The following is a 26,620-nucleotide window of genomic DNA, read 5'->3' as shown; positions in this document are numbered from 1 at the left end:
AGCCTCCATCCTACTAAACTACACTGTAGTAGTTACAGATCCATACAGCTATGGAGCCTCCATCCTACTAAACTACACTGTAGTAGTTACAGACCCATACAGCCTCCATCCTACTAAACTACACTGTAGTAGTTACAGATCCATACAGCCTCCATCCTACTAAACTACACTGTAGTAGTTACAGACCCATACAGCCTCCATCCTACTAAACTACACTGTAGTAGTTACAGACCCATACAGCCTCCATCCTACTAAACTACACTGTAGTAGTTACAGACCCATACAGCCTCCATCCTACTAAACTACACTGTAGTAGTTACAGACCCATACAGCCTCCATCCTACTAAACTACACTGTAGTAGTTACAGACCCATAGTCCATCCTACAAACTCCTGTAGTAGTTACAGACCCATACAGCCTCCATCCTACTAAACTACACTGTAGTAGTTACAGATCCATACAGCCTCCATCCTACTAAACTACACTGTAGTAGTTACAGATCCCATACAGCCTCCATCCTACTAAACTACACTGTAGTAGTTACAGACCCATACAGCCTCCATCCTACTAAACTACACTGTAGTAGTTACAGACCCATACAGCCTCCATCCTACTAAACTACACTGTAGTAGTTACAGACCCATACAGCTATGGAGCCTCCATCCTACTAAACTACACTGTAGTAGTTACAGATCCATACAGCCTCCATCCTACTAAACTACACTGTAGTAGTTACAGATCCATACAGCAGCCTCCATCCTACTAAACTACACTGTAGTAGTTACAGATCCATACAGCCTCCATCCTAGAGTAGTTACAGACCCATACAGCCTCCATCCTACTAAACTACACTGTAGTAGTTACAGACCCATACAGCCTCCATCCTACTAAACTACACTGTAGTAGTTACAGATCCATACAGCTATGGAGCTCCATCCTACTAAACTACACTGTAGTAGTTACAGATCCATACAGCTATGGAGCCTCCATCCTACTAAACTACACTGTAGTAGTTACAGATCCATACAGCTATGGCGCCTCCATCCTACTAAACTACACTGTAGTAGTTACAGACCCATACAGCCTCCATCCTACTAAACTACACTGTAGTAGTTACAGATCCATACAGCCTCCATCCTACTAAACTACACTGTAGTAGTTACAGATCCATACAGCCTCCATCCTACTAAACTACACTGTAGTAGTTACAGACCCATGGAGCGCTCCATCCTACTAAACTACACTGTAGTAGTTACAGACCCATACAGCCTCCATCCTACTAAACTACACTGTAGTAGTTACAGATCCATACATCCTCCATCCTACTAAACTACACTGTAGTAGTTACAGACCCATACAGCCTCCATCCTACTAAACTACACTGTAGTAGGTACAGATCCATACAGCTATGGAGCCTCCATCCTACTAAACTACACTGTAGTAGTTACAAATCCATACAGCCTCCATCCTACTAAACTACACTGTAGTAGTTACAGAGCCATACAGCCTCCATCCTACTAAACTACACTGTAGCAGTTACAGATCCATACAGCCTCCATCCTACTAAACTACACTGTAGTAGTTACAGATCCATACAGCCTCCATCCTACTAAACTACACTGTAGTAGTTACAGACCCATACAGCCTCCATCCTACTAAACTACACTGTAGTAGTTACAGACCCATACAGCCTCCATCCTACTAAACTACACTGTAGTAGTTACAGACCCATACAGCCTCCATCCTACTAAACTACACTGTAGTAGTTACAGATCCATACAGCTATGGAGCCTCCATCCTACTAAACTACACTGTAGTAGTTACAGACCCATACAGCTATGGAGCCTCCATCCTACTAAACTACACTGTAGTAGTTACAGATCCACACAGCCTCCATCCTACTAAACTACACTGTAGTAGTTACAGATCCATACAGCCTCCATCCTACTAAACTACACTGTAGTAGTTACAGACCCATACAGCTATGGAGCCTCCATCCTACTAAACTACACTGTAGTAGTTACAGATCCATACAGCCTCCATCCTACTAAACTACACTGTAGTAGTTACAGATCCATACAGCCTCCATCCTACTAAACTACACTGTAGTAGTTACAGATCCATACAGCCTCCATCCTACTAAACTACACTGTAGTAGTTACAGATCCATACAGCTATGGAGCCTCCATCCTACTAAACTACACTGTAGTAGTTACAGACCCATACAGCTATGGAGCCTCCATCCTACTAAACTACACTGTAGTAGTTACAGACCCATACAGCCTCCATCCTACTAAACTACACTGTAGTAGTTACAGACCCATACAGCCTCCATCCTACTAAACTACACTGTAGTAGTTACAGATCCATACAGCCTCCATCCTACTAAACTACACTGTAGTAGTTACAGATCCATACAGCCTCCATCCTACTAAACTACACTGTAGTAGTTACAGATCCATACAGCCTCCATCCTACTAAACTACACTGTAGTAGTTACAGACCCATACAGCCTCCATCCTACTAAACTACACTGTAGTAGTTACAGATCCATACAGCTATGGCTCCATCCTACTAAACTACACTGTAGTAGTTACAGACCCATACAGCCTCCATCCTACTAAACTACACTGTAGTAGTTACAGACCCATACAGCCTCCATCCTACTAAACTACACTGTAGTAGTTACAGATCCATACAGCCTCCATCCTACTAAACTACACTGTAGTAGTTACAGATCCATACAGCCTCCATCCTACTAAACTACACTGCAGTAGTTACAGATCCATACAGCCTCCATCCTACTAAACTACACTGTAGTAGTTACAGATCCATACAGCCTCCATCCTACTAAACTACACTGTAGTAGTTACAGATCCATACAGCCTCCATCCTACTAAACTACACTGTAGTAGTTACAGATCCATACAGCCTCCATCCTACTAAACTACACTGTAGTAGTTACAGATCCATACAGCCTCCATCCTACTAAACTACACTGTAGTAGTTACAGACCCATACAGCCTCCATCCTACTAAACTACACTGTAGTAGTTACAGATCCATACAGCCTCCATCCTACTAAACTACACTGTAGTAGTTACAGATCCATACAGCCTCCATCCTACTAAACTACACTGTAGTAGTTACAGACCCATACAGCCTCCATCCTACTAAACTACACTGTAGTAGTTACAGACCCATACAGCCTCCATCCTACTAAACTACACTGTAGTAGTTACAGATCCATACAGCTATAGAGCCTCCATCCTACTAAACTACACTGTAGTAGTTACAGACCCATACAGCCTCCATCCTACTAAACTACACTGTAGTAGTTACAGACCCATACAGCCCCCATCCTACTAAACTACACTGTAGTAGTTACAGACCCATACAGCTATGGAGCCTCCATCCTACTAAACTACACTGTAGTAGTTACAGACCCATACAGCCTCCATCCTACTAAACTACACTGTAGTAGTTACAGACCCATACAGCCTCCATCCTACTAAACTACACTGTAGTAGTTACAGACCCATACAGCCTCCATCCTACTAAACTACACTGTAGCAGAGCTTGTTTACAGAAGACAAGACGGTCCACCAGTGTTAATTAGCTATCTATCATGCTCTGAACACCTGGTAGTAAAGGGGAAGTGTAGTGGAAGTGTAGTTTCCTCGGATTGGGGCCGTATAAATCTGTGCAGAAACTGTTACAGTATATATTTTCATTTTGAACGATTCTTTCTTGCTGATGTTTCGAAAAGCCATAAAGCAAGCTATGATTGGCGTTTCTAAATTATTATTGACGTTTCAAAACATTTAAAAAAGTCGGGATTGTAGTTGACGTGAAACAGTCCTGGGCGAAGCTGAGAAGTGTAGGGAGAAGGCAGGATGTCTTCTCGAGTTTGAGAGGTAATGTTACTTCTACGGACTCTTATGTGTAACGGGAACTGAGTAATGATCAAGGCGAAAACCCATCAACTCATACTGCGAACACATGGTGTTAGCCAAAGCCCCAAAACAAAGATTACTTTATAGGCTACCCCTGTCTTGGATAATGTGGCTATTCACTATGACCCTGTTGGACGAGGACCTTATATAACACACACATTATATTCCAACTGGAGTACATCTGTAAATTCAGACACTTCAATGGAGAGAGAGAATTAACTGGCAAACCGTAGCAATTAGAGTTAAAGGAAAAATACAGGACATGATTGACATTGGTTTTCCACTTGCATTTAAAATAGTACGGCTGTCTACCATCTAGCCGACACGGTTAGGGTGCTCAGGTAACCTAAAAGACATAAAAGACGCCCGTTCCTTTCTTACCCTTTTTCCTTCCGATTTGGGAGAGATTTGTCCACGTGTATATTTTCCAACAGTGTGTTGACCGAGGTGCATTCCTTTACGATCCAACTGCGCTGATTTGAAGCATTTTAACGTTTCAGAAAGGAGAAGCGGCTCTAAAACACAGATTCTTCCTGGTCGCCATATCGGCTCGACTGACTGACGGCTAACAAACACTGCGTTACTCAGACTTCCATTGAGTTTATTACAGTCGTAACTGCACTACAACTCAGCTGGTGTCCTTTGTATCAGGCCTTTAGAGTAGGAGCAATAGTACCACATAGTGGCTTCCCATAAGCATGACTATAGTTGGGCCAGTTCAAAGTCAACCACTACAATAGACCCATATCATATGGGACCAATAGAGTAGAAGAGAAGAAGTCCAACTTTATCTAGAGAGACGAGTAAATAAAAACACAGCCTCTTCAAACAGTCACAAAAAAAGGGTGTCATGGCCAGTACGGGTATCGAACCCGCGACCTTCGCGTTATTAGCACGACGCTCTAACCAACTGAGCTAACCGGCCAAGTGAACACAGCAGAACACATTTAGTCTTTTATCCGGTGAAAAACAACCCGTTTGCTTTTTATAAACCCTACAATAGCATTATCTGCTCATCTAGATTTCAACGTATTCTCCAAACAGTTACAAAATATCATGATATATATATATAAACTAAACTATATATATATATGATGCTTATCATGATGTCGTGAACGGTGTTGTTTGAGCTCTCTGCTCCGTTCCCACGTCGGGCGCGTCCAACGCTCTGCTTAGCGTCGATATGGATCCGCCAGTTGCGACAGCACTGACAAGATGGTGGATAAGGACAGGAGGAAAATGAGGAACAAAACACAGCTAATATGTATAGTTGACAGCGTGTAAATGGCCATTTTGGGGATTTTAAGTTAGCCAAAACGATTACAAGATCGGAGCGTTTCATATCTATTGAATTTGGGTTTATGTTTGCGAGACGCAGGACCAAATATGTTGTTTTCTGGCTGCGGGATGAAGGACCCGTCGGATACAGGACATAACGACGTGACAGCCAGTAGTCCGATAGATAATCAGTGATATTAGATCGTGAATTAACTTTACGGTAAAAAAAATTATACATTGAAACCGTTCACTAGTTCGGTCCAGCTTACGTTGTCAGCTAGTTATTTGTTTTCCTGGTAGATTTGTTGTCATTGTGCAGCTATTTGTTTTCCTGGTAGATTTGTTGTCATTGTGCAGCTATTTGTTTTCCTGGTAGATTTGTTTTCCTGGTAGATTTGTTGTCATGGTGCAGCTATTTGTTTTCCTGGTTGATTTGTTGTCATGGTGCAGCTATTTGTTTTCCTGGTAGATTTGTTGTCATTGTGCAGCTATTTGTTTTCCTGGTAGATTTGTTGTCATTGTGCAGCTATTTGTTTTCCTGGTAGATTTGTTGTCATTGTGCAGCTATTTGTTTTCCTGGTAGATTTGTTGTCATTGTGCAGTTATTTGTTTTCCTGGTAGATTTGTTGTCATTGTGCAGCTATTTGTTTTCCTGGTAGATTTGTTGTCATTGTGCAGCTATTTGTTTTCCTGGTTGATTTGTTGTCATTGTGCAGCTATTTGTTTTCCTGGTTGATTTGTTTTCCTGGTAGATTTGTTGTCATTGTGCAGCTATTTGTTTTCCTGGTTGATTTGTTGTCACTGTGCAGCTATTTGTTTTCCTGGTTGATTTGTTGTCACTGTGCAGCTAGTCAGGGGTAGATACTAAGTAGCTTGCTAATACCACAAGATTTTCGTGGCCGAGTCGACATGTTTTAACTTTGTACGGCGCTTGTTGGGGAAGGATTCACAGGACGCATCGATAAGGACGCAAGACGCATTGATAAGGACGCATCGATAAGGACGCAAGACGCATTGATAAGGACGCATCGATAAGGACGCAAGATGCATCGATAAGGACGCTCGACGCCATCCCCCGTCGGACCGACCTGCTGCGTTGTGTTAGCTGTTATAGCTGGTCAGACTGTCGACAGGCGACATGGCTCACTCTCCGGTTCAGAGTAGCCTGCCAGGGATGCAGGTATGCTGTTTTCACCTCATGTCAAGTAGCTAGTTAAAGTACACCTTACCAACGTGTTATATACTGAAGCTAGCCCTCACCTGATGTTAACAATACTAAAGACATGCACCATAGTGTTATATACTGAAGCTAGCCCTCACCTGCTGTTACCTGATGTCAACAATACTAAAGCCATAGTGTTATATACTGAAGCTAGTCCTCACCTGCTGTTAACAATACTAAAGACATGCACCATAGTGTTATATACTGAAGCTAGCCCTCACCTGGTGTTAACAATACTAAAGACATGCACCATAGTGTTATATACTGAAGCTAGCCCTCACCTGGTGTTAACAATACTAAAGACATGCACCATAGTGTTATATACTGAAGCTAGCCCTCACCTGATGTCAACAATACTAAAGCCATAGTGTTATATACTGAAGCTAGCCCTCACCTGATGTTAACAATACTAAAGCCATAGTGTTATATACTGAAGCTAGCCCTCACCTGATGTTAACAATACTAAAGACATGCACCATAGTGTTATATACTGAAGCTAGCCCTCACCTGATGTTAACAATACTAAAGACATGCACCATAGTGTTATATACTGAAGCTAGCCCTCACCTGATGTTATCTGATGTCAACAATACTAAAGCCATAGTGTTATATACTGAAGCTAGTCCTCACCTGCTGTTATCTGATGTCAACAATACTAAAGACATGCACCATAGTGTTATATACTGAAGCTAGCCCTCACCTGGTGTTAACAATACTAAAGCCATAGTGTTATATACTGAAGCTAGTCCTCACCTGGTGTTAACAATACTAAAGACATGCACCATAGTGTTATATACTGAAGCTAGCCCTCACCTGATGTTAACAATACTAAAGCCATAGTGTTATATACTGAAGCTAGTCCTCACCTGATGTTAACAATACTAAAGACATGCACCATAGTGTTATATACTGAAGCTAGTCCTCACCTGATGTCAACAATACTAAAGCCATAGTGTTATATACTGAAGCTAGTCCTCACCTGATGTTAACAATACTAAAGACATGCACCATAGTGTTATATACTGAAGCTAGCCCTCACCTGGTGTTAACAATACTAAAGCCATAGTGTTATATACTGAAGCTAGCCCTCACCTGGTGTCAACAATACTAAAGCCATAGTGTTATATACTGAAGCTAGTCCTCACCTGATGTTAACAATACTAAAGACATAGTGTTATATACTGAAGCTAGTCCTCACCTGGTGTTAACAATACTAAAGACATGCACCATAGTGTTATATACTGAAGCTAGCCCTCACCTGATGTTAACAATACTAAAGACATGCACCATAGTGTTATATACTGAAGCTAGCCCTCACCTGATGTCAACAATACTAAAGACATAGTGTTATATACTGAAGCTAGCCCTCACCTGATGTTAACAATACTAAAGCCATAGTGTTATATACTGAAGCTAGCCCTCACCTGATGTCAACAATACTAAAGCCATAGTGTTATATACTGAAGCTAGCCCTCACCTGCTGTTAACAATACTAAAGCCATAGTGTTATATACTGAAGCTAGCCCTCACCTGATGTTAACAATACTAAAGCCATAGTGTTATATACTGAAGCTAGCCCTCACCTGGTGTTAACAATACTAAAGCCATAGTGTTATATACTGAAGCTAGCCCTCACCTGGTGTTAACAATACTAAAGACATAGTGTTATATACTGAAGCTAGCCCTCACCTGGTGTTAACAATACTAAAGACATAGTGTTATATACTGAAGCTAGCCCTCACCTGGTGTTAACAATACTAAAGACATGCACCATAGTGTTATATACTGAAGCTAGCCCTCACCTGGTGTTAACAATACTAAAGACATAGTGTTATATACTGAAGCTAGCCCTCACCTGGTGTCAACTCCTTTATTCAATATTCTGTTCTATATGGAGAACTCCTTTATTCAATATTCTGTTCTATATGGAGGACTCCTTTATTCAATATTCTGTTCTATATGGAGAACTCCTTTATTCAATATTCTGTTCTATATGGAGAACTATTCTGTTCTTTTTATTCAATATTCTGTTCTATATGGAGGACTCCTTTATTCAATATTCTGTTCTATATGGAGAACTCCTTTATTCAATATTCTGTTCTATATGGAGGACTCCTTTATTCAATATTCTGTTCTATATGGAGAACTCCTTTATTCAATATTCTGTTCTATATGGAGGACTCCTTTATTCAATATTCTGTTCACTATAAAGAGAACTCCTTTATTCAATATTCTGTTCTATATGGAGGACTCCTTTATTCAATATTCTGTTCTATATGGAGAACTCCTTTATTCAATATTCTGTTCTATATGGAGAACTCCTTTATTCAATATTCTGTTCACTATAAAGAGAACTCCTTTATTCAATATTCTGTTCTATAAAGAGAACTCCTTTATTCAATATTCTGTTCTATAAAGAGAACTCCTTTATTCAATATTCTGTTCTATATGGAGAACTCCTTTATTCAATATTCTGTTCTATAAAGAGAACTCCTTTATTCAATATTCTGTTCTATAAAGAGAACTCCTTTATTCAATATTCTGTTCTATATGGAGAACTCCTTTATTCAATATTCTGTTCTATATGGAGGACTCCTATATTCAATATTCAATATTCAATATTCTGTTCTATAAAGAGAACTCCTTTATTCAATATTCTGTTCTATATGGAGAACTCCTTTATTCAATATTCTGTTCTATATGGAGAGAACTCCTTTATTCAATATTCTGTTCACTATAAAGAGAACTCCTTTATTCAATATTCTGTTCTATAAAGAGAACTCCTTTATTCAATATTCTGTTCTATATGGAGAACTCCTTTATTCAATATTCTGTTCACTATAAAGAGAACTCCTTTATTCAATATTCTGTTCTATATGGAGAACTCCTTTATTCAATATTCTGTTCACTATAAAGAGAACTCCTTTATTCAATATTCTGTTCACTATAAAGAGAACTCCTTTATTCAATATTCTGTTCTATATGGAGAACTCCTTTATTCAATATTCTGTTCACTATAAAGAGAACTCCTTTATTCAATATTCTGTTCTATAAAGAGAACTCCTTTATTCAATATTCTGTTCACTATAAAGAGAACTCCTTTATTCAATATTCTGTTCACTATAAAGAGAACTCCTTTATTCAATATTCTGTTCACTATAAAGAGAACTCCTTTATTCAATATTCTGTTCTATATGGAGAACTCCTTTATTCAATATTCTGTTCTATATGGAGAGACTCCTTTATTCAATATTCTGTTCACTATAAAGAGAACTCCTTTATTCAATATTCTGTTCTATATGGAGAGAACTCCTTTATTCAATATTCTGTTCTATATGGAGAACTCCTTTATTCAATATTCTGTTCTATATGGAGAACTCCTTTATTCAATATTCTGTTCACTATAAAGAGAACTCCTTTATTCAATATTCTGTTCACTATAAAGAGAACTCCTTTATTCAATATTCTGTTCTATATGGAGAACTCCTTTATTCAATATTCTGTTCTATAAAGAGAACTCCTTTATTCAATATTCTGTTCTATATGGAGAACTCCTTTATTCAATATTCTGTTCTATAAAGAGAACTCCTTTATTCAATATTCTGTTCTATATGTCCTTTATAAAGAGAACTCCTTTATTCAATATTCTGTTCACTATAAAGAGAACTCCTTTATTCAATATTCTGTTCTATATGGAGAACTCCTTTATTCAATATTCTTCTATTCTCTATAAAGATAAAGAACTCCTTTATTCAATATTCTGTTCTATATGGAGAACTCCTTTATTCAATATTCTGTTCTATATGGAGAACTCCTTTATTCAATATTCTGTTCACTATAAAGAGAACTCCTTTATTCAATATTCTGTTCTATATGGAGAACTCCTTTATTCAATATTCTGTTCTATATGGAGAACTCCTTTATTCAATATTCTGTTCACTATAAAGAGAACTCCTTTATTCAATATTCTGTTCTATATGGAGAACTCCTTTATTCAATATTCTGTTCTGTTCACTATAAAGAGAACTCCTTTATTCAATATTCTGTTCACTATAAAGAGAACTCCTTTATTCAATATTCTGTTCACTATAAAGAGAACTCCTTTATTCAATATTCTGTTCTATATGGAGAACTCCTTTATTCAATATTCTGTTCACTATAAAGAGAACTCCTTTATTCAATATTCTGTTCTATATGGAGAACTCCTTTATTCAATATTCTGTTCTATAAAGAGAACTCCTTTATTCAATATTCTGTTCACTATAAAGAGAACTCCTTTATTCAATATTCTGTTCTATATGGAGGACTCCTTTATTCAATATTCTGTTCTGTTCACTATAAAGAGAACTCCTTTATTCAATATTCTGTTCACTATAAAGAGAACTCCTTTATTCAATATTCTGTTCTATATGGAGAACTCCTTTATTCAATATTCTGTTCACTATAAAGAGAACTCCTTTATTCAATATTCTGTTCTATATGGAGAACTCCTTTATTCAATATTCTGTTCTATATGGAGAACTCCTTTATTCAATATTCTGTTCTATAAAGGAACTCCTTTATTCAATATTCTGTTCTATATGGAGAACTCCTTTATTCAATATTCTGTTCTATATGGAGAACTCCTTTATTCAATATTCTGTTCTATATAGAGAACTCCTTTATTCAATATTCTGTTCTATATGGAGAACTCCTTTATTCAATATTCTGTTCACTATAAAGAGAACTCCTTTATTCAATATTCTGTTCACTATAAAGAGAACTCCTTTATTCAATATTCTGTTCACTATAAAGAGAACTCCTTTATTCAATATTCTGTTCACTATAAAGAGAACTCCTTTATTCAATATTCTGTTCTATATGGAGAGAACTCCTTTATTCAATATTCTGTTCTATATGGAGAACTCCTTTATTCAATATTCTGTTCACTATAAAGAGAACTCCTTTATTCAATATTCTGTTCACTATAAAGAGAACTCCTTTATTCAATATTCTGTTCTATATGGAGAACTCCTTTATTCAATATTCTGTTCACTATAAAGAGAACTCCTTTATTCAATATTCTGTTCTATATGGAGAACTCCTTTATTCAATATTCTGTTCTATAAATTCTGAGAACTCCTTTATTCAATATTCTGTTCTATATGGAGAACTCCTTTATTCAATATTCTGTTCTATATAAAGAGAACTCCTTTATTCAATATTCTGTTCTATATGGAGAACTCCTTTATTCAATATTCTGTTCACTATAAAGAGAACTCCTTTATTCAATATTCTGTTCACTATGGAGAACTCCTTTATTCAATATTCTGTTCTATATGGAGAACTCCTTTATTCAATATTCTGTTCACTATAAAGAGAACTCCTTTATTCAATATTCTGTTCTATAAAGGAGAACTCCTTTATTCAATATTCTGTTCACTATAAAGAGAACTCCTTTATTCAATATTCTGTTCACTATAAAGAGAACTCCTTTATTCAATATTCTGTTCTATATGGAGAACTCCTTTATTCAATATTCTGTTCTATATGGAGAACTCCTTTATTCAATATTCTGTTCTATATGGAGAACTCCTTTATTCAATATTCTGTTCTACTATAAAGAGAACTCCTTTATTCAATATTCTGTTCACTATAAAGAGAACTCCTTTATTCAATATTCTGTTCACTATAAAGAGAACTCCTTTATTCAATATTCTGTTCACTATAAAGAGAACTCCTTTATTCAATATTCTGTTCTATATGGAGAACTCCTTTATTCAATATTCTGTTCACTATAAAGAGAACTCCTTTATTCAATATTCTGTTCTATATGGAGAACTCCTTTATTCAATATTCTGTTCACTATAAAGAGAACTCCTTTATTCAATATTCTGTTCACTATGGAGAACTCCTTTATTCAATATTCTGTTCTATATGGAGAACTCCTTTATTCAATATTCTGTTCACTATAAAGAGAACTCCTTTATTCAATATTCTGTTCTATATGGAGAACTCCTTTATTCAATATTCTGTTCTATAAAGAGAACTCCTTTATTCAATATTCTGTTCTATAAAGAGAACTCCTTTATTCAATATTCTGTTCTATAAAGAGAACTCCTTTATTCAATATTCTGTTCTATATGGAGAACTCCTTTATTCAATATTCTGTTCACTATAAAGAGAACTCCTTTATTCAATATTCTGTTCTATATGGAGAACTCCTTTATTCAATATTCTGTTCTATATGGAGAACTCCTTTATTCAATATTCTGTTCACTATAAAGAGAACTCCTTTATTCAATATTCTGTTCTATGGAGGACTATTCAATATTCTGTTCACTATAAAGAGAACTCCTTTATTCAATATTCTGTTCTCCTTTATTCAATATTCTGTTCACTATAAAGAGAACTCCTTTATTCAATATTCTGTTCACTATAAAGAGAACTCCTTTATTCAATATTCTGTTCTATATGGAGAACTCCTTTATTCAATATTCTGTTCACTATAAAGAGAACTCCTTTATTCAATATTCTGTTCACTATAAAGAGAACTCCTTTATTCAATATTCTGTTCACTATAAAGAGAACTCCTTTATTCAATATTCTGTTCTATAAAGAGAACTCCTTTATTCAATATTCTGTTCACTATAAAGAGAACTCCTTTATTCAATATTCTGTTCACTATAAAGAGAACTCCTTTATTCAATATTCTGTTCTATATGAAGGACTCCTTTATTCAATATTCTGTTCTATATGGAGAGAACTCCTTTATTCAATATTCTGTTCACTATAAAGAGAACTCCTTTATTCCTTTAGAGAGGACTTCTTTAGAGAGGACTCCTAACCCTAACCCTATAAAGAGGACTTCTTTAGAGAGGACTCCTAACCCTATGAAGAGGACTTCTTTAGAGAGGACTCCTAACCCTATAAAGAGGACTCCTTTAGAGAGGACTCCTAACCCTATAAAGAGGACTTCTTTAGAGAGGACTCCTAACCCTATAAAGAGGACTTCTTTAGAGAGGACTCCTAACCCTATAAAGAGGACTCCTTTAGAGAGGACTCCTAACCCTATAAAGAGGACTCCTTTAGAGAGGACTCCTAACCCTATAAAGAGGACTTCTTTAGAGAGGACTCCTTTAGAGAGGACTCCTAACCCTATAAAGAGGACTTCTTTAGAGAGGACTCCTAACCCTATAAAGAGGACTTCTTTAGAGAGGACTCCTAACCCTATAAAGAGGACTCCTTTAGAGAGGACTCCTAACCCTATAAAGAGGACTTCTTTAGAGAGGACTCCTAACCCTATAAAGAGGACTCCTTTAGAGAGGACTCCTAACCCTATAAAGAGGACCTCTTTAGAGAGGACTCCTAACCCTATAAAGAGGACTTCTTTAGAGAGGACTCCTAACCCTATAAAGAGGACTCCTTTAGAGAGGACTCCTAACCCTAACCCTATAAAGAGGACTTCTTTAGAGAGGACTCCTAACCCTATAAAGAGGACTCCTTTAGAGAGGACTCCTAACCCTATAAAGAGGACTCCTTTAGAGAGGACTCCTAACCCTATAAAGAGGACCTCTTTAGAGAGGACTCCTAACCCTATAAAGAGGACTTCTTTAGAGAGGACTCCTAACCCTATAAAGAGGACTCCTTTAGAGAGGACTCCTAACCCTATAAAGAGGACTTCTTTAGAGAGGACTCCTAACCCTATAAAGAGGACTCCTTTAGAGAGGACTCCTTTAGAGAGGACTCCTTTAGAGAGGACTCCTAACCCTATAAAGAGGACTCCTTTAGAGAGGACTCCTAACCCTAACCCTATAAAGAGGACTTCTTTAGAGAGGACTCCTAACCCTATAAAGAGGACTCCTTTAGAGAGGACTCCTAACCCTAACCCTATAAAGAGGACTTCTTTAGAGAGGACTCCTAACCCTATAAAGAGGACTCCTTTAGAGAGGACTCCTAACCCTATGAAGAGGACTCCTTTAGAGAGGACTCCTTTAGAGAGGACTCCTTTAGAGAGGACTCCTTTAGAGAGGACTCCTAACCCTATAAAGAGGACTCCTTTAGAGAGGACTCCTAACCCTATAAAGATGACTTCTTTAGAGAGGACTCCTAACCCTATGAAGAGGACTCCTTTAGAGAGGACTCCTAACCCTATAAAGAGGACCTCTTTAGAGAGGACTCCTAACCCTATAAAGAGGACTCCTTTAGAGAGGACTCCTAACCCTATAAAGAGGTCTTCTTTAGAGAGGACTCCTAACCCTATAAAGAGGACCTCTTTAGAGAGGACTCCTAACCCTATAAAGAGGACTTCTTTAGAGAGGACTCCTAACCCTATAAAGAGGACTCCTTTAGAGAGGACTCCTAACCCTATAAAGAGGACTTCTTTAGAGAGGACTCCTAACCCTATAAAGAGGACTCCTTTAGAGAGGACTCCTAACCCTATAAAGAGGACTTCTTTAGAGAGGACTCCTAACCCTATAAAGAGGACTTCTTTAGAGAGGACTCCTAACCCTATAAAGAGGACTTCTTGGCTTCATCATTGCTGCAGTGTTGCAACATGTTGTTCACAAAATAATGCTGCCTGATATTGTTTAACTCTTATCACATGTCATGGATTCAACTTCTAAACACTGCTGCTCCCTCCTCCCCCTCCCTCTATCCCTCCCTTTTCCTCCCTCTCTCCCTCCTCCCCCCTACCTCCCTCACTCCCTCCCTTCTCCTCTCTCCCTCCCTTCGCCCTCTATCCCTCCCTTCGCCCTCTATCCCTCCCTTCTCCTCCCTCTCTCCCTCCTCCCCCCTACCTCCCTCTCTCCCTCCCTTCGCCTTCTATCCCTCCCTTCTCCTCCCTCTCTCCCTCCTCCCCCTACCTCCCTCACTCCCTCCCTTCGCCCTCTATCCCTCCCTTCTCCTCCCTCTCTCCCTCCTCCCCCTCCCTCCCTCTCTCCCTCCCATCGCCCTCTATCCCTCCCTTCTCCTCCCTCTCTCCCTCCTCCTCCACCTCCCCCTCCCTCTCTCCCTCCCTTCTCCTCCCTCTCTCCCTCCTCCCCCTCCCTCCCTCTCTCCCTCCTATCGCCCTCTATCCCTCCCTTCTCCTCCCTCTCTCCCTCCTCCCCCTCCCTCTCTCCCTCCCTTCTCCTCCCTCTCTCCCTCCTCCACCTCCCCTCCCTCTCTCCTCCCCCTCCCTCTCTCCCTCCCTTCTCCTCCCTCTCTCCCTCCTCCCCCCCCTCCCTCTCCCTCTATCCCTCCCTTCTCCTCCCTCTCTCCCTACCTTCTCCTCCCTCCTCCCTCCCTCCTCCCCTCCCTCTCTCCCTCCCCCCCTACCTCCCTCCCTCTCTCCCTCCTCCCCCTACCTCCCTCTATCCCTCCCTTCTCCTCCCTCTCTCCCTCCCTTCTCCTCCCTCTCTCCCTCCTCCTCCTCCCTCTCCTCTCTCCTCCCTTCTCCCTCTATCCCTCCCTCCCTTCTCCTCCCTCTCTTCCTCCCCCTCCCTCTCTCCCTCCCTTCCTTCTCCTCCCTCTCTCCCACCTCCCTCTTTCCTCCCCCCTCCCTCTCTCCTCCCCCCTCCCTCTCTCCCTTCCTTCTCCTCCCTCTCACCCTTCTCCCCCCTCCTACCTCCCTCTCTCCTCCCCCCTCCCTCTCTCCCTTCTCCTCCTGTAGAACCTGAAGGCAGACCCAGAGGAGCTGTTCACTAAGTTGGAGAGGATCGGTAAAGGCTCGTTTGGTGAGGTGTTTAAAGGAATAGACAACAGGACTCAGAAGGTGGTGGCCATTAAGATCATTGACCTGGAGGAGGCTGAGGATGAGATGGAGGACATTCAGCAGGAGATCACTGTGTTGAGTCAGTGTGACAGCCCCTTCATCACCAAGTACTATGGATCATACCTGAAGGTAGGTCATAGGGTTAGGGGTCAGGGTTAAAGGTTATGGAGCAGGAGCAGGAGAGGTCAGTGTGACAGCCCCTTCATCACCAAGTACTATGGATCATACCTGAAGGTAGGTCATAGGGTTAGGGGTCAGGGTTAAAGGTTATGGAGAAGGAGAGGTCAGTGTGACAGCCCCTTCATCACCAAGTACTATGGATCATACCTGAAGGTAGGTCATAGGGTTAGGGGTCGGGGTCAAAGGTTATGGAGCAGGAGCAGGAGAGGTCAGTGTGACAGCCCCTTCATCACCAAGTACTATGTCTCCTATCTCAAAGTGAGCACCACTGTCCCATAAACCCCCCTGCTGTCCCACTGAACCACTGTCCCATAAACCCCCCTGTTGTCCCACTGAACCTCTATACCACTGTCCCATAAACCCCCCTGTTGTACCACTGAACCTCTATACCACTGTCCCATAAACCCCCCTGTTGTACCACTGAACCTCTATACCACTGTCCCATAAACCCCCTGTTGTCCCACTGAACCTCTATACCACTGTCCCATAAACCCCCCTGTTGTCCCACTGAACCACTGTCCCATAACCCCCTGTTGTCCCCACTGAACCTCTATACCACTGTCCCATAAACCCCCTGTTGTCCCACTGAACCACTGTCCCATAAACCCCCTGTTGTCCCACTGAACCTCTATACCACTGTCCCATAAACCCCCTGTTGTCCCACTGAACCTCTATACCACTGTCCCATAAACCCCCCTGTTGTCCCACTGAACCACTGTCCCATAACCCCCCTGTTGTCCCACTGAACCTCTATACCACTGTCCCATAAACCCCCCTGTTGTCCCACTGAACCACTGTCCCATAAACCCCCTGTTGTCCCACTGAACCTCTATACCACTGTCCCATAAACCCCCTGCTGTCCCACTGAACCTCTATACCACTGTCCCATAAACCCCCTGTTGTCCCACTGAACCTCTATACCACTGTCCCATAAACCCCCTGTTGTTCCACTGAACCTCTATACCACTGTCCCATAAACCCCCTGTTGTACCACTGAACCTCTATACCACTGTCCCATAAACCCCCTGTTGTACCACTGAACCACTGTCCCATAAACCCCCTGTTGTCCCACTGAACCTCTATACCACTGTCCCATAACCCCCTGTTGTCCCACTGAACCACTATACCACTGTCCCATAAACCCCCTGTTGTCCCACTGAACCACTGTCCCATAAACCCCCTGTTGTCCCACTGAACCACTGTCCCATAACCCCCTGTTGTTCCACTGAACCACTATACCACTGTCCCATAAACCCCCTGTTGTCCCACTGAACCACTGTCCCATAACCCCCCTGTTGTCCCACTGAACCTCTATACCACTGTCCCATAAGCCCCCTGTTGTCCCACTGAACCTCTATACCACTGTCCCATAAACCCCCTGTTGTCCCACTGAACCTCTATACCACTGTCCCATAAACCCCCTGTTGTCCCACTGAACCACTGTCCCATAACCCCCTGTTGTTCCACTGAACCACTATACCACTGTCCCATAAACCCCCTGTTGTCCCACTGAACCACTGTCCCATAAACCCCCTGTCCCATAAACCCCCTGTTGTCCCACTGAACCTCTATACCACTGTCCCATAAACCCCCTGTTGTACCACTGAACCTCTATACCACTGTCCCATAAACCCCCCTGCTGTACCACTGAACCTCTATACCACTGTCCCATAAACCACCCTGTTGTTCCACTGAACCTCTATACCACTGTCCCATAAACCCCCCTGTTGTCCCACTGAACCTCTATACCACTGTCCCATAACCCCCCCTGTTGTCCCACTGAACCTCTATACCACTGTCCCATAAACCCCCCTGTTGTCCCACTGAACCTCTATACCACTGTCCCATAAACCCCCTGTTGTCCCACTGAACCTCTATACCACTGTCCCATAAACCCCCTGTTGTCCCACTGAACCACTGTCCCATAAACCCCCTGCTGTCCCACTGAACCTCTATACCACTGTCCCATAAACCCCCTGTTGTCCCACTGAACCTCTATACCACTGTCCCATAAACCCCCTGTTGTTCCACTGAACCTCTATACCACTGTCCCATAAACCCCCTGTTGTCCCACTGAACCACTGTCCCATAACCCCCTGTTGTCCCACTGAACCTCTATACCACTGTCCCATAAACCCCCTGTTGTCCCACTGAACCACTGTCCCATAAACCCCCTGTTGTCCCACTGAACCTCTATACCACTGTCCCATAAACCCCCTGCTGTCCCACTGAACCTCTATACCACTGTCCCATAAACCCCCTGTTGTCCCACTGAACCTCTATACCACTGTCCCATAAACCCCCTGTTGTTCCACTGAACCTCTATACCACTGTCCCATAAACCCCCTGTTGTCCCACTGAACCTCTATACCACTGTCCCATAAACCCCCTGTTGTCCCACTGAACCACTGTCCCATAAACCCCCTGTTGTCCCACTGAACCTCTATACCACTGTCTCATAAACCCCTGTTGTCCCACTGAACCTCTATACCACTGTCCCATAAACCCCCTGTTGTACCACTGAACCACTGTCCCATAAACCCCCTGTTGTCCCACTGAACCTCTATACCACTGTCTCATAAACCCCCTGTTGTCCCACTGAACCTCTATACCACTGTCTCATAAACCCCCTGTTGTACCACTGAACCTCTATACCACTGTCCCATAAACCCCCTGTTGTCCCACTGAACCTCTATACCACTGTCCCATAAACCCCCTGTTGTCCCACTGAACCTCTATACCACTGTCCCATAAACCCCCTGCTGTACCACTGAACCTCTATACCACTGTCCCATAAACCCCCTGTTATCCCACTGAACCACTGTCCCATAAACCCCCTGTTGTCCCACTGAACCTCTATACCACTGTCCCATAAACCCCCTGTTGTCCCACTGAACCTCTATACCACTGTCCCATAAACCCCCTGTTGTCCCACTGAACCTCTATACCACTGTCTCATAAACCCCCTGTTGTCTCATAAACCCCCTGCTGTCCCATAAACCCCCTGCTGTCCCATAAACCCCCTGCTGTCCCATAAACCCCCTGTTGTCCCACTGAACCTCTATACCACTGTCTCATAAACCCCCTGTTGTCCCACTGAACCTCTATACCACTGTCTCATAAACCCCCTGTTGTACCACTGAACCTCTATACCACTGTCCCATAAACCCCCCTGTTGTCCCACTGAACCTCTATACCACTGTCCCATAAACCCCCCTGTTGTCCCACTGAACCTCTATACCACTGTCCCATAAACCCCCTGCTGTACCACTGAACCTCTATACCACTGTCCCATAAACCCCCTGTTGTCCCACTGAACCACTGTCCCATAAACCCCCTGTTGTCCCACTGAACCTCTATACCACTGTCCCATAAACCCCCTGTTGTCCCACTGAACCTCTATACCACTGTCCCATAAACCCCCTGTTGTCCCACTGAACCTCTATACCACTGTCTCATAAACCCCCTGTTGTCTCATAAATCCCCCTGCTGTCCCATAAACCCCCTGCTGTCCCATAAACCCCCTGCTGTCCCATAAACCCCCTGCTGTCCCATAAACCCCCTGCTGTCCCATAAACCCCCTGTTGTCCCATAAACCCCCTGCTGTCTCATAAACCCCCTGCTGTCTCATAAACCCCCTGTTGTCCCATAAACCCCCTGTTGTCCCATAAACCCCCTGCTGTCCCATAAACCCCCTGCTGTCCCATAAACCCCCATTGCTGTCCCATAAACCCCCTGTTGTCCCATAAACCCCCTGCTGTCCCATAAACCCCCCTGTTGAAGGCTTTTCCAGGTTGTTCTCTAAACGTACTATACTTCAGCGAAGTGTCCTCTTTTCTGGCCTAGATACTTAACAGTTAGAGCCACTAGATAGAAGAACCGAAGGGAAAGTGCTACTCCCCTGCAGACATCTGGCCCACAGGCTGATATTTAGGACCATCGTCATGTTAGTAGGAAGGGATTTAAACATCATTTTAATCTCACTTCTCTCTTATTTAATCCCAAATGAAACCAGGATAAAAGCCTCCTGACTCCCACCAGACCGAGCTCCTCAGGGCATCAGCACTTATTGCCACAGATTTGGAGGAACCAGCCCCCTGTCCTAACAGGGCCTCAGTAACTGGCTTCTCTTGTCTGCTTCAGGAGGCCAAGCTGTGGATCATTATGGAGTATCTAGGGGGAGGCTCGGCATTAGATCTGGTGAGTGATGTTACCAGTAGTCAGACGATATGTGGACGTTGTGTTAGCTAACGGTGGTGTGAGTTGTGCTAGCTAACAGGGGAGGTTGTGTGAGTTGTGCTAGCTAACGGTTGTGTGAGTTGTGCTAGCTAACAGGGGAGGTTGTGTGAGTTGTGCTAGCTAACAGGGGAGGTTGTGTGAGTTGTGTTAGCTAACGGTTGTGTGAGTTGTGCTAGCTAACAGGGGAGGTTGTGTGAGTTGTGCTAGCTAACAGGGGTGATTGTGTAAGTTGTGCTAGCTAACAGGGGAGGTTGTGTGAGTTGTGCTAGCTAACAGGGGAGGTTGTGTGAGTTGTGCTAGCTAACAAGGGTGATTGTGTGAGTTGTGCCAGCTAACAGGGGTGGTTGTGTAAGTTGTGCTAGCTAACAGGGGTGGTTGTGTAAGTTGTGCTAGCTAACAGGGTGATTGTGTAAGTTGTGCTAGCTAACAGGGGTGGTTGTGTAAGTTGTGCTAGCAAACAGGTGAGGTTGTGTAAGTTGTGCTAGCTAACAGGGGTGATTGTGTGAGTTGTGCTAGCTAACAGGGGTGGTTGTGTGAGTTGTGCTAGCTAACAGGGGTGGTTGTGTGAGTTGTGCTAGCTAACAGGGGTGATTGTGTGAGTTGTGCTAGCTAACAGGGGTGGTTGTGTGAGTTGTGCTAGCTAACAGGGGTGGTTGTGTGAGTTGTGCTAGCTAACAGGGGTGATTGTGTGAGTTGTGCTAGCTAACAGGGGTGATTGTGTGAGTTGTGCTAGCTAACAGGGGTGGTTGTGTAAGTTGTGTAAATTGTGCTAGCTTACAGGGGTGGTTGTGTGAGTTGTGTAAATTGTGCTAGCTAACAGGGGTGGTTGTGTGAGTTGTCCTAGCTAACAGGGGTGGTTGTGTGAGTTGTCCTAGCTAACAGGGGTGGTTGTGTAAGTTGTGTAAGTTGTCCTAGCTAACAGGGGTGGTTGTGTGAGTTGTCCTAGCTAACAGGGGTGGTTGTGTGAGTTGTCCTAGCTAACAGGGGTGGTTGTGTAAGTTGTGTAAGTTGTCCTAGCTAACAGGGGTGGTTGTGTGAGTTGTCCTAGCTAACAGGGGTGGTTGTGTAAGTTGTGTAAGTTGTGCTAGCTAACAGGGGTGGTTGTGTGAGTTGTCCTAGCTAACAGGGGAGGTTGTGTGAGTTGTGCTAGCTAACAGGGAGGTTGTGTGAGTTGTGCTAGCTAACAGGGGTGATTGTGTAAGTTGTGCTAGCTAACAGGGGAGGTTGTGTGAGTTGTCCTAGCTAACAGGGGTGATTGTGTAAGTTGTCCTAGCTAACAGGGGAGGTTGTGTGAGTTGTGCTAGCTAACAGGGGTGATTGTGTAAGTTGTGCTAGCTAACAGGGGTGATTGTGTGAGTTGTGCTAGCTAACAGGGGTGGTTGTGTGAGTTGTCCTAGCTAACAGGGGTGATTGTGTAAGTTGTGCTAGCTAACAGGGGAGGTTGTGTGAGTTGTCCTAGCTAACAGGGGTGATTGTGTAAGTTGTCCTAGCTAACAGGGGAGGTTGTGTGAGTTGTGCTAGCTAACAGGGGTGATTGTGTAAGTTGTGCTAGCTAACAGGGGTGATTGTGTGAGTTGTGCTAGCTAACAGGGGTGGTTGTGTGAGTTGTGCTAGCTAACAGGGGTGGTTGTGTGAGTTGTGCTAGCTAACAGGGGTGATTGTGTGAGTTGTGCTAGCTAACAGGGGTGATTGTGTGAGTTGTGCTAGCTAACAGGGGTGGTTGTGTAAGTTGTGTAAATTGTGCTAGCTAACAGGGGTGGTTGTGTGAGTTGTGTAAATTGTGCTAGCTAACAGGGGTGGTTGTGTGAGTTGTCCTAGCTAACAGGGGTGGTTGTGTGAGTTGTCCTAGCTAACAGGGGTGGTTGTGTAAGTTGTGTAAGTTGTGCTAGCTAACAGGGGAGGTTGTGTGAGTTGTCCTAGCTAACAGAGGCGGTTGTGTGAGTTGTGCTAGCTAACAGGGGCGGTTGTGTGAGTTGTGCTAGCTAACTGGCGCGGTTGTGTGAGTTGTGCTAGCTAACTGGCGCGGTTGTGTGAGTTGTGCTAGCTAACTGGCGCGGTTGTGTAAGTTGTCCTAGCTAACAGAGGCGGTTGTGTGGTTTTTCCAGTTGGAGCCGGGGTTGCTGGATGAGACTCAGATCGCCACCATCCTCAGAGAGATTCTGAAGGGTCTGGAATACCTCCACGGGGAGAAGAAGATACACAGAGATATCAAAGGTACTAGTAGGGGCTAACCTAGCTAGCATGGGTACCAGTAGGGGCTAACCTAGCTAGCATGGGTACCAGTAGGTGCTAACCTAGCTAGCATGGATACCAGTAGAGGCTAACCTAGCATGGATACCAGTAGGGGCTAACCTAGCTAGCATGGATACCAGTAGGGGCTAACCTAGCTAGCATGGATACCAGTAGGGGCTAACCTAGCTAGCATGGATACCAGTAGGGGCTAACCTAGCTAGCATGGATACCAGTAGGGGCTAACCTAGCTAGCATGGATACCAGTAGGGGCTAACCTAGCTAGCATGGATACCAGTAGGGGCTAACCTATGTCACAGGCCGGCTCATAACCTGTGGCAATGAGGGGACACGAACAGCGGGTATAGGCCAAAAAAGGTTATTTATTATAATACCAGTAGTGGCTAACCTAGCTAGCATGGATACTAGTAGGGGCTAACCTAGCTAGCATGGATACCAGTAGGGGCTAACCTAGCTAGCATGGATACCAGTAGGGGCTAACCTAGCCAGCATGGATACCAGTAGGGGCTAACCTAGCTAGCATGGATACCAGTAGTGGCTAACCTAGCTAGCATGGATACTAGTAGGGGCTAACCTAGCTAGCATGGATACCAGTAGGGGCTAACCTAGCTAGCATGGATACCAGTAGGGGCTAACCTAGCCAGCAATGATACCAGTAGGGGCTAACCTAGCTAGCATGGATACCAGTAGGGGCTAACCTAGCCAGCATGGATACTAGTAGGGGCTAACCTAGCCAGCATGGATACTAGTAGGGGCTAACCTAACTAACAGGGATACTAGTAGGGACTAACCTAACTAACAGGGATACTAGTAGGGGCTAACAGGGATACTAGTAGGGACTAACCTAACTAACAGGGGTACTAGTAGGGACTAACAGGGATACTAGTAGGAACTAACAGGGATACTAGTAGGTGCTAACAGGGATACTAGTAGGTGCTAACAGGGATACTAGTAGGGGCTAACAGGGATACTAGTAGGGGCTAACAGGGATACTAGTAGGGGCTAACCTAGCTAGCATGGATACCAGTAGTGGCTAACCTAGCTAGCATGGATACTAGTAGGGGCTAACCTAGCTAGCATGGATACCAGTAGGGGCTAACCTAGCCAGCATGGATACTAGTAGGGGCTAACCTAGCCAGCATGGATACTAGTAGGGGCTAACCTAACTAACAGGGATACTAGTAGGGACTAACCTAACTAACAGGGATACTAGTAGGGGCTAACAGGGATACTAGTAGGGGCTAACAGGGATACTAGTAGGGGCTAACAGGGATACTAGTAGGGACTAACCTAACTAACAGGGGTACTAGTAGGGACTAACAGGGATACTAGTAGGAACTAACAGGGATACTAGTAGGTGCTAACAGGGATACTAGTAGGTGCTAACAGGGATACTAGTAGGGGCTAACAGGGATACTAGTAGGGGCTAACAGGGATACTAGTAGGGGCTAACAGGGATACTACATTTAACATTTACATTTAAGTCATTTAGCAGACGCTCTTATCCAGAGCGACTTACAAATTGGTGCGTTCACCTTATGACATCCAGTGGAACAGCCACTTTACAATAGTGCATCTAAATCTTTTAAGGGGGGGTGAGAAGGATTACTTTATCCTATCCTAGGTATTCCTTAAAGAGGTGGGGTTTCAGGTGTCTCCGGAAGGTGGTGATTGACTCCGCTGTCCTGGCGTCGTGAGGGAGTTTGTTCCACCATTGGGGGGCCAGAGCAGCGAACAGTTTTGACTGGGCTGAGCGGGAACTGTACTTCCTCAGTGGTAGGGAGGCGAGCAGGCCAGAGGTGGATGAACGCAGTGCCCTTGTTTGGGTGTAGGGCCTGATCAGAGCCTGGAGGTACTGAGGTGCCGTTCCCCTCACAGCTCCGTAGGCAAGCACCATGGTCTTGTAGCGGATGCGAGCTTCAACTGGAAGCCAGTGGAGAGAGCGGAGGAGCGGGGTGACGTGAGAGAACTTGGGAAGGTTGAACACCAGACGGGCTGCGGCGTTCTGGATGAGTTGTAGGGGTTTAATGGCACAGGCATGGAGCCCAGCCAACAGCGAGTTGCAGTAATCCAGACGGGAGATGACAAGTGCCTGGATTAGGACCTGCGCCGCTTCCTGTGTGAGGCAGGGTCGTACTCTGCGGATGTTGTAGAGCATGAACCTACAGGAACGGGCCACCGACTTGATGTTAGTTGAGAACGACAGCGTGTTGTCCAGGATCACGCCAAGGTTCTTAGCGCTCTGGGAGGAGGACACAATGGAGTTGTCAACCGTGATGGCGAGATCATGGAACGGGCAGTCCTTCCCCGGGAGGAAGAGCAGCTCCGTCTTGCCGAGGTTCAGCTTGAGGTGGTGATCCGTCATCCACACTGATATGTCTGCCAGACATGCAGAGATGCGATTCGCCACCTGGTCATCAGAAGGGGGAAAGGAGAAGATTAATTGTGTGTCGTCTGCATAGCAATGATAGGAGAGACCATGTGAGGTTATGACAGAGCCAAGTGACTTGGTGTATAGCGAGAATAGGAGAGGGCCTAGAACAGAGCCCTGGGGGACGCCAGTGGTGAGAGCGCGTGGTGAGGAGACAGATTCTCGCCACGCCACCTGGTAGGAGCGACCTGTCAGGTAGGACGCAATCAAGCGTGGGCCGCGCCGGAGATGCCCAACTCGGAGAGGGTGGAGAGGAGGATCTGATGGTTCACAGTATCGAAGGCAGCCGATAGGTCTAGAAGGATGAGAGCAGAGGAGAGAGAGTTAGCTTTAGCAGTGCGGAGCGCCTCCGTGATACAGAGAAGAGCAGTCTCAGTTGAATGACTAGTCTTGAAACCTGACTGATTTGGATCAAGAAGGTCATTCTGAGAGAGATAGCGGGAGAGCTGGCCAAGGACGGCACGTTCAAGAGTTTTGGAGAGAAAAGAAAGAAGGGATACTGGTCTGTAGTTGTTGACATCGTAGGGATCGAGTGTAGGTTTTTTCAGAAGGGGTGCAACTCTCGCTCTCTTGAAGACGGAAGGGACGTAGCCAGCGGTCAGGGATGAGTTGATGAGCGAGGTGAGGTAAGGGAGAAGGTCTCCGGAAATGGTCTGGAGAAGAGAGGAGGAGGATAGGGTCAAGCGGGCAGGTTGTTGGGCGGCCGGCCGTCACAAGACGCGAGATTTCATCTGGAGAGAGAGGGAGAAAGAGGTCAGAGCACAGGGTAGGGCAGTGTGAGCAGAACCAGCGGTGTCGTTTGACTTAGCAAACGAGATCGGATGTCGTCGACCTTCTTTTTCAAAATGGTTGACGAAGTCATCTGCAGAGAGGGAGGAGGGGGAGGGGGAGGAGGATTCAGGAGGGAGGAGAAGGTGGCAAAGAGCTTCCTAGGGATAGAGGCAGATGCTTGGAATTTAGAGTGGTAGAAAGTGGCTTTAGCAGCAGAGACAGAGGAGGAAAATGTAGAGAGGAGGGAGTGAAAGGATGCCAGGTCCGCAGGGAGGCGAGTTTTCCTCCATTTCCGCTCGGCTGCCCGGAGCCCTGTTCTGTGAGCTCGCAATGAGTCGTCGAGCCACGGAGCAGGAGGGGAGGACCGAGCCGGCCTGGAGGATAGGGGACATAGAGAGTCAAAGGATGCAGAAAGGGAGGAGAGGAGGGTTGAGGAGGCAGAATCAGGAGATAGGTTGGATAAGGTTTGAGTAGAGGGAAGAGATGATAGGATGGAAGAGGAGAGAGTAGCGGGGGAGAGAGAGCGAAGGTTGGGACGGCGCGATACCATCCGAGTAG

The 26,620-nt window shown here is 44.0% G+C and overlaps 1 protein-coding gene and 1 non-coding gene across 4 annotated transcripts in view; one reads left to right on the top strand and one right to left on the bottom strand.

The window, feature by feature from the left end:
• Positions 1–4,806: 4,806 nt before the first annotated feature.
• trnai-aau (transfer RNA isoleucine (anticodon AAU)) lies at positions 4,807–4,880 on the bottom strand. The gene has a single exon. It is a non-coding gene; the product is annotated as a tRNA-Ile (tRNA).
• A 245-nt stretch (positions 4,881–5,125) lies between these two features.
• Positions 5,126–26,620, top strand: part of LOC135567900 (serine/threonine-protein kinase 24-like) — a 51,959-nt gene continuing 30,464 nt past the window's right edge. Inside the window, exons 1-5 of one of the 3 annotated variants that reach the window (XM_065015024.1) lie at positions 5,126–5,453; positions 6,177–6,413; positions 16,090–16,320; positions 20,515–20,571; positions 22,716–22,824. In XM_065015024.1, the coding sequence (XP_064871096.1) occupies positions 6,372–6,413; positions 16,090–16,320; positions 20,515–20,571; positions 22,716–22,824 (439 nt within the window). In that variant the 5' untranslated portion in view covers positions 5,126–5,453; positions 6,177–6,371. Of the gene's footprint in view, positions 6,414–16,089; positions 16,321–16,464; positions 16,525–20,514; positions 20,572–22,715; positions 22,825–26,620 lie in introns of those variants that run through there. The other 2 variants (XM_065015025.1, XM_065015026.1) reach the window with 2 other exon arrangements.

This window comes from Oncorhynchus nerka, unplaced genomic scaffold (genome assembly GCF_034236695.1).
Source record: "Oncorhynchus nerka isolate Pitt River unplaced genomic scaffold, Oner_Uvic_2.0 unplaced_scaffold_1765, whole genome shotgun sequence".
Lineage (NCBI taxonomy): Eukaryota > Metazoa > Chordata > Actinopteri > Salmoniformes > Salmonidae > Oncorhynchus > Oncorhynchus nerka.
This window is presented reverse-complemented; position numbering and strand designations above follow the sequence as displayed.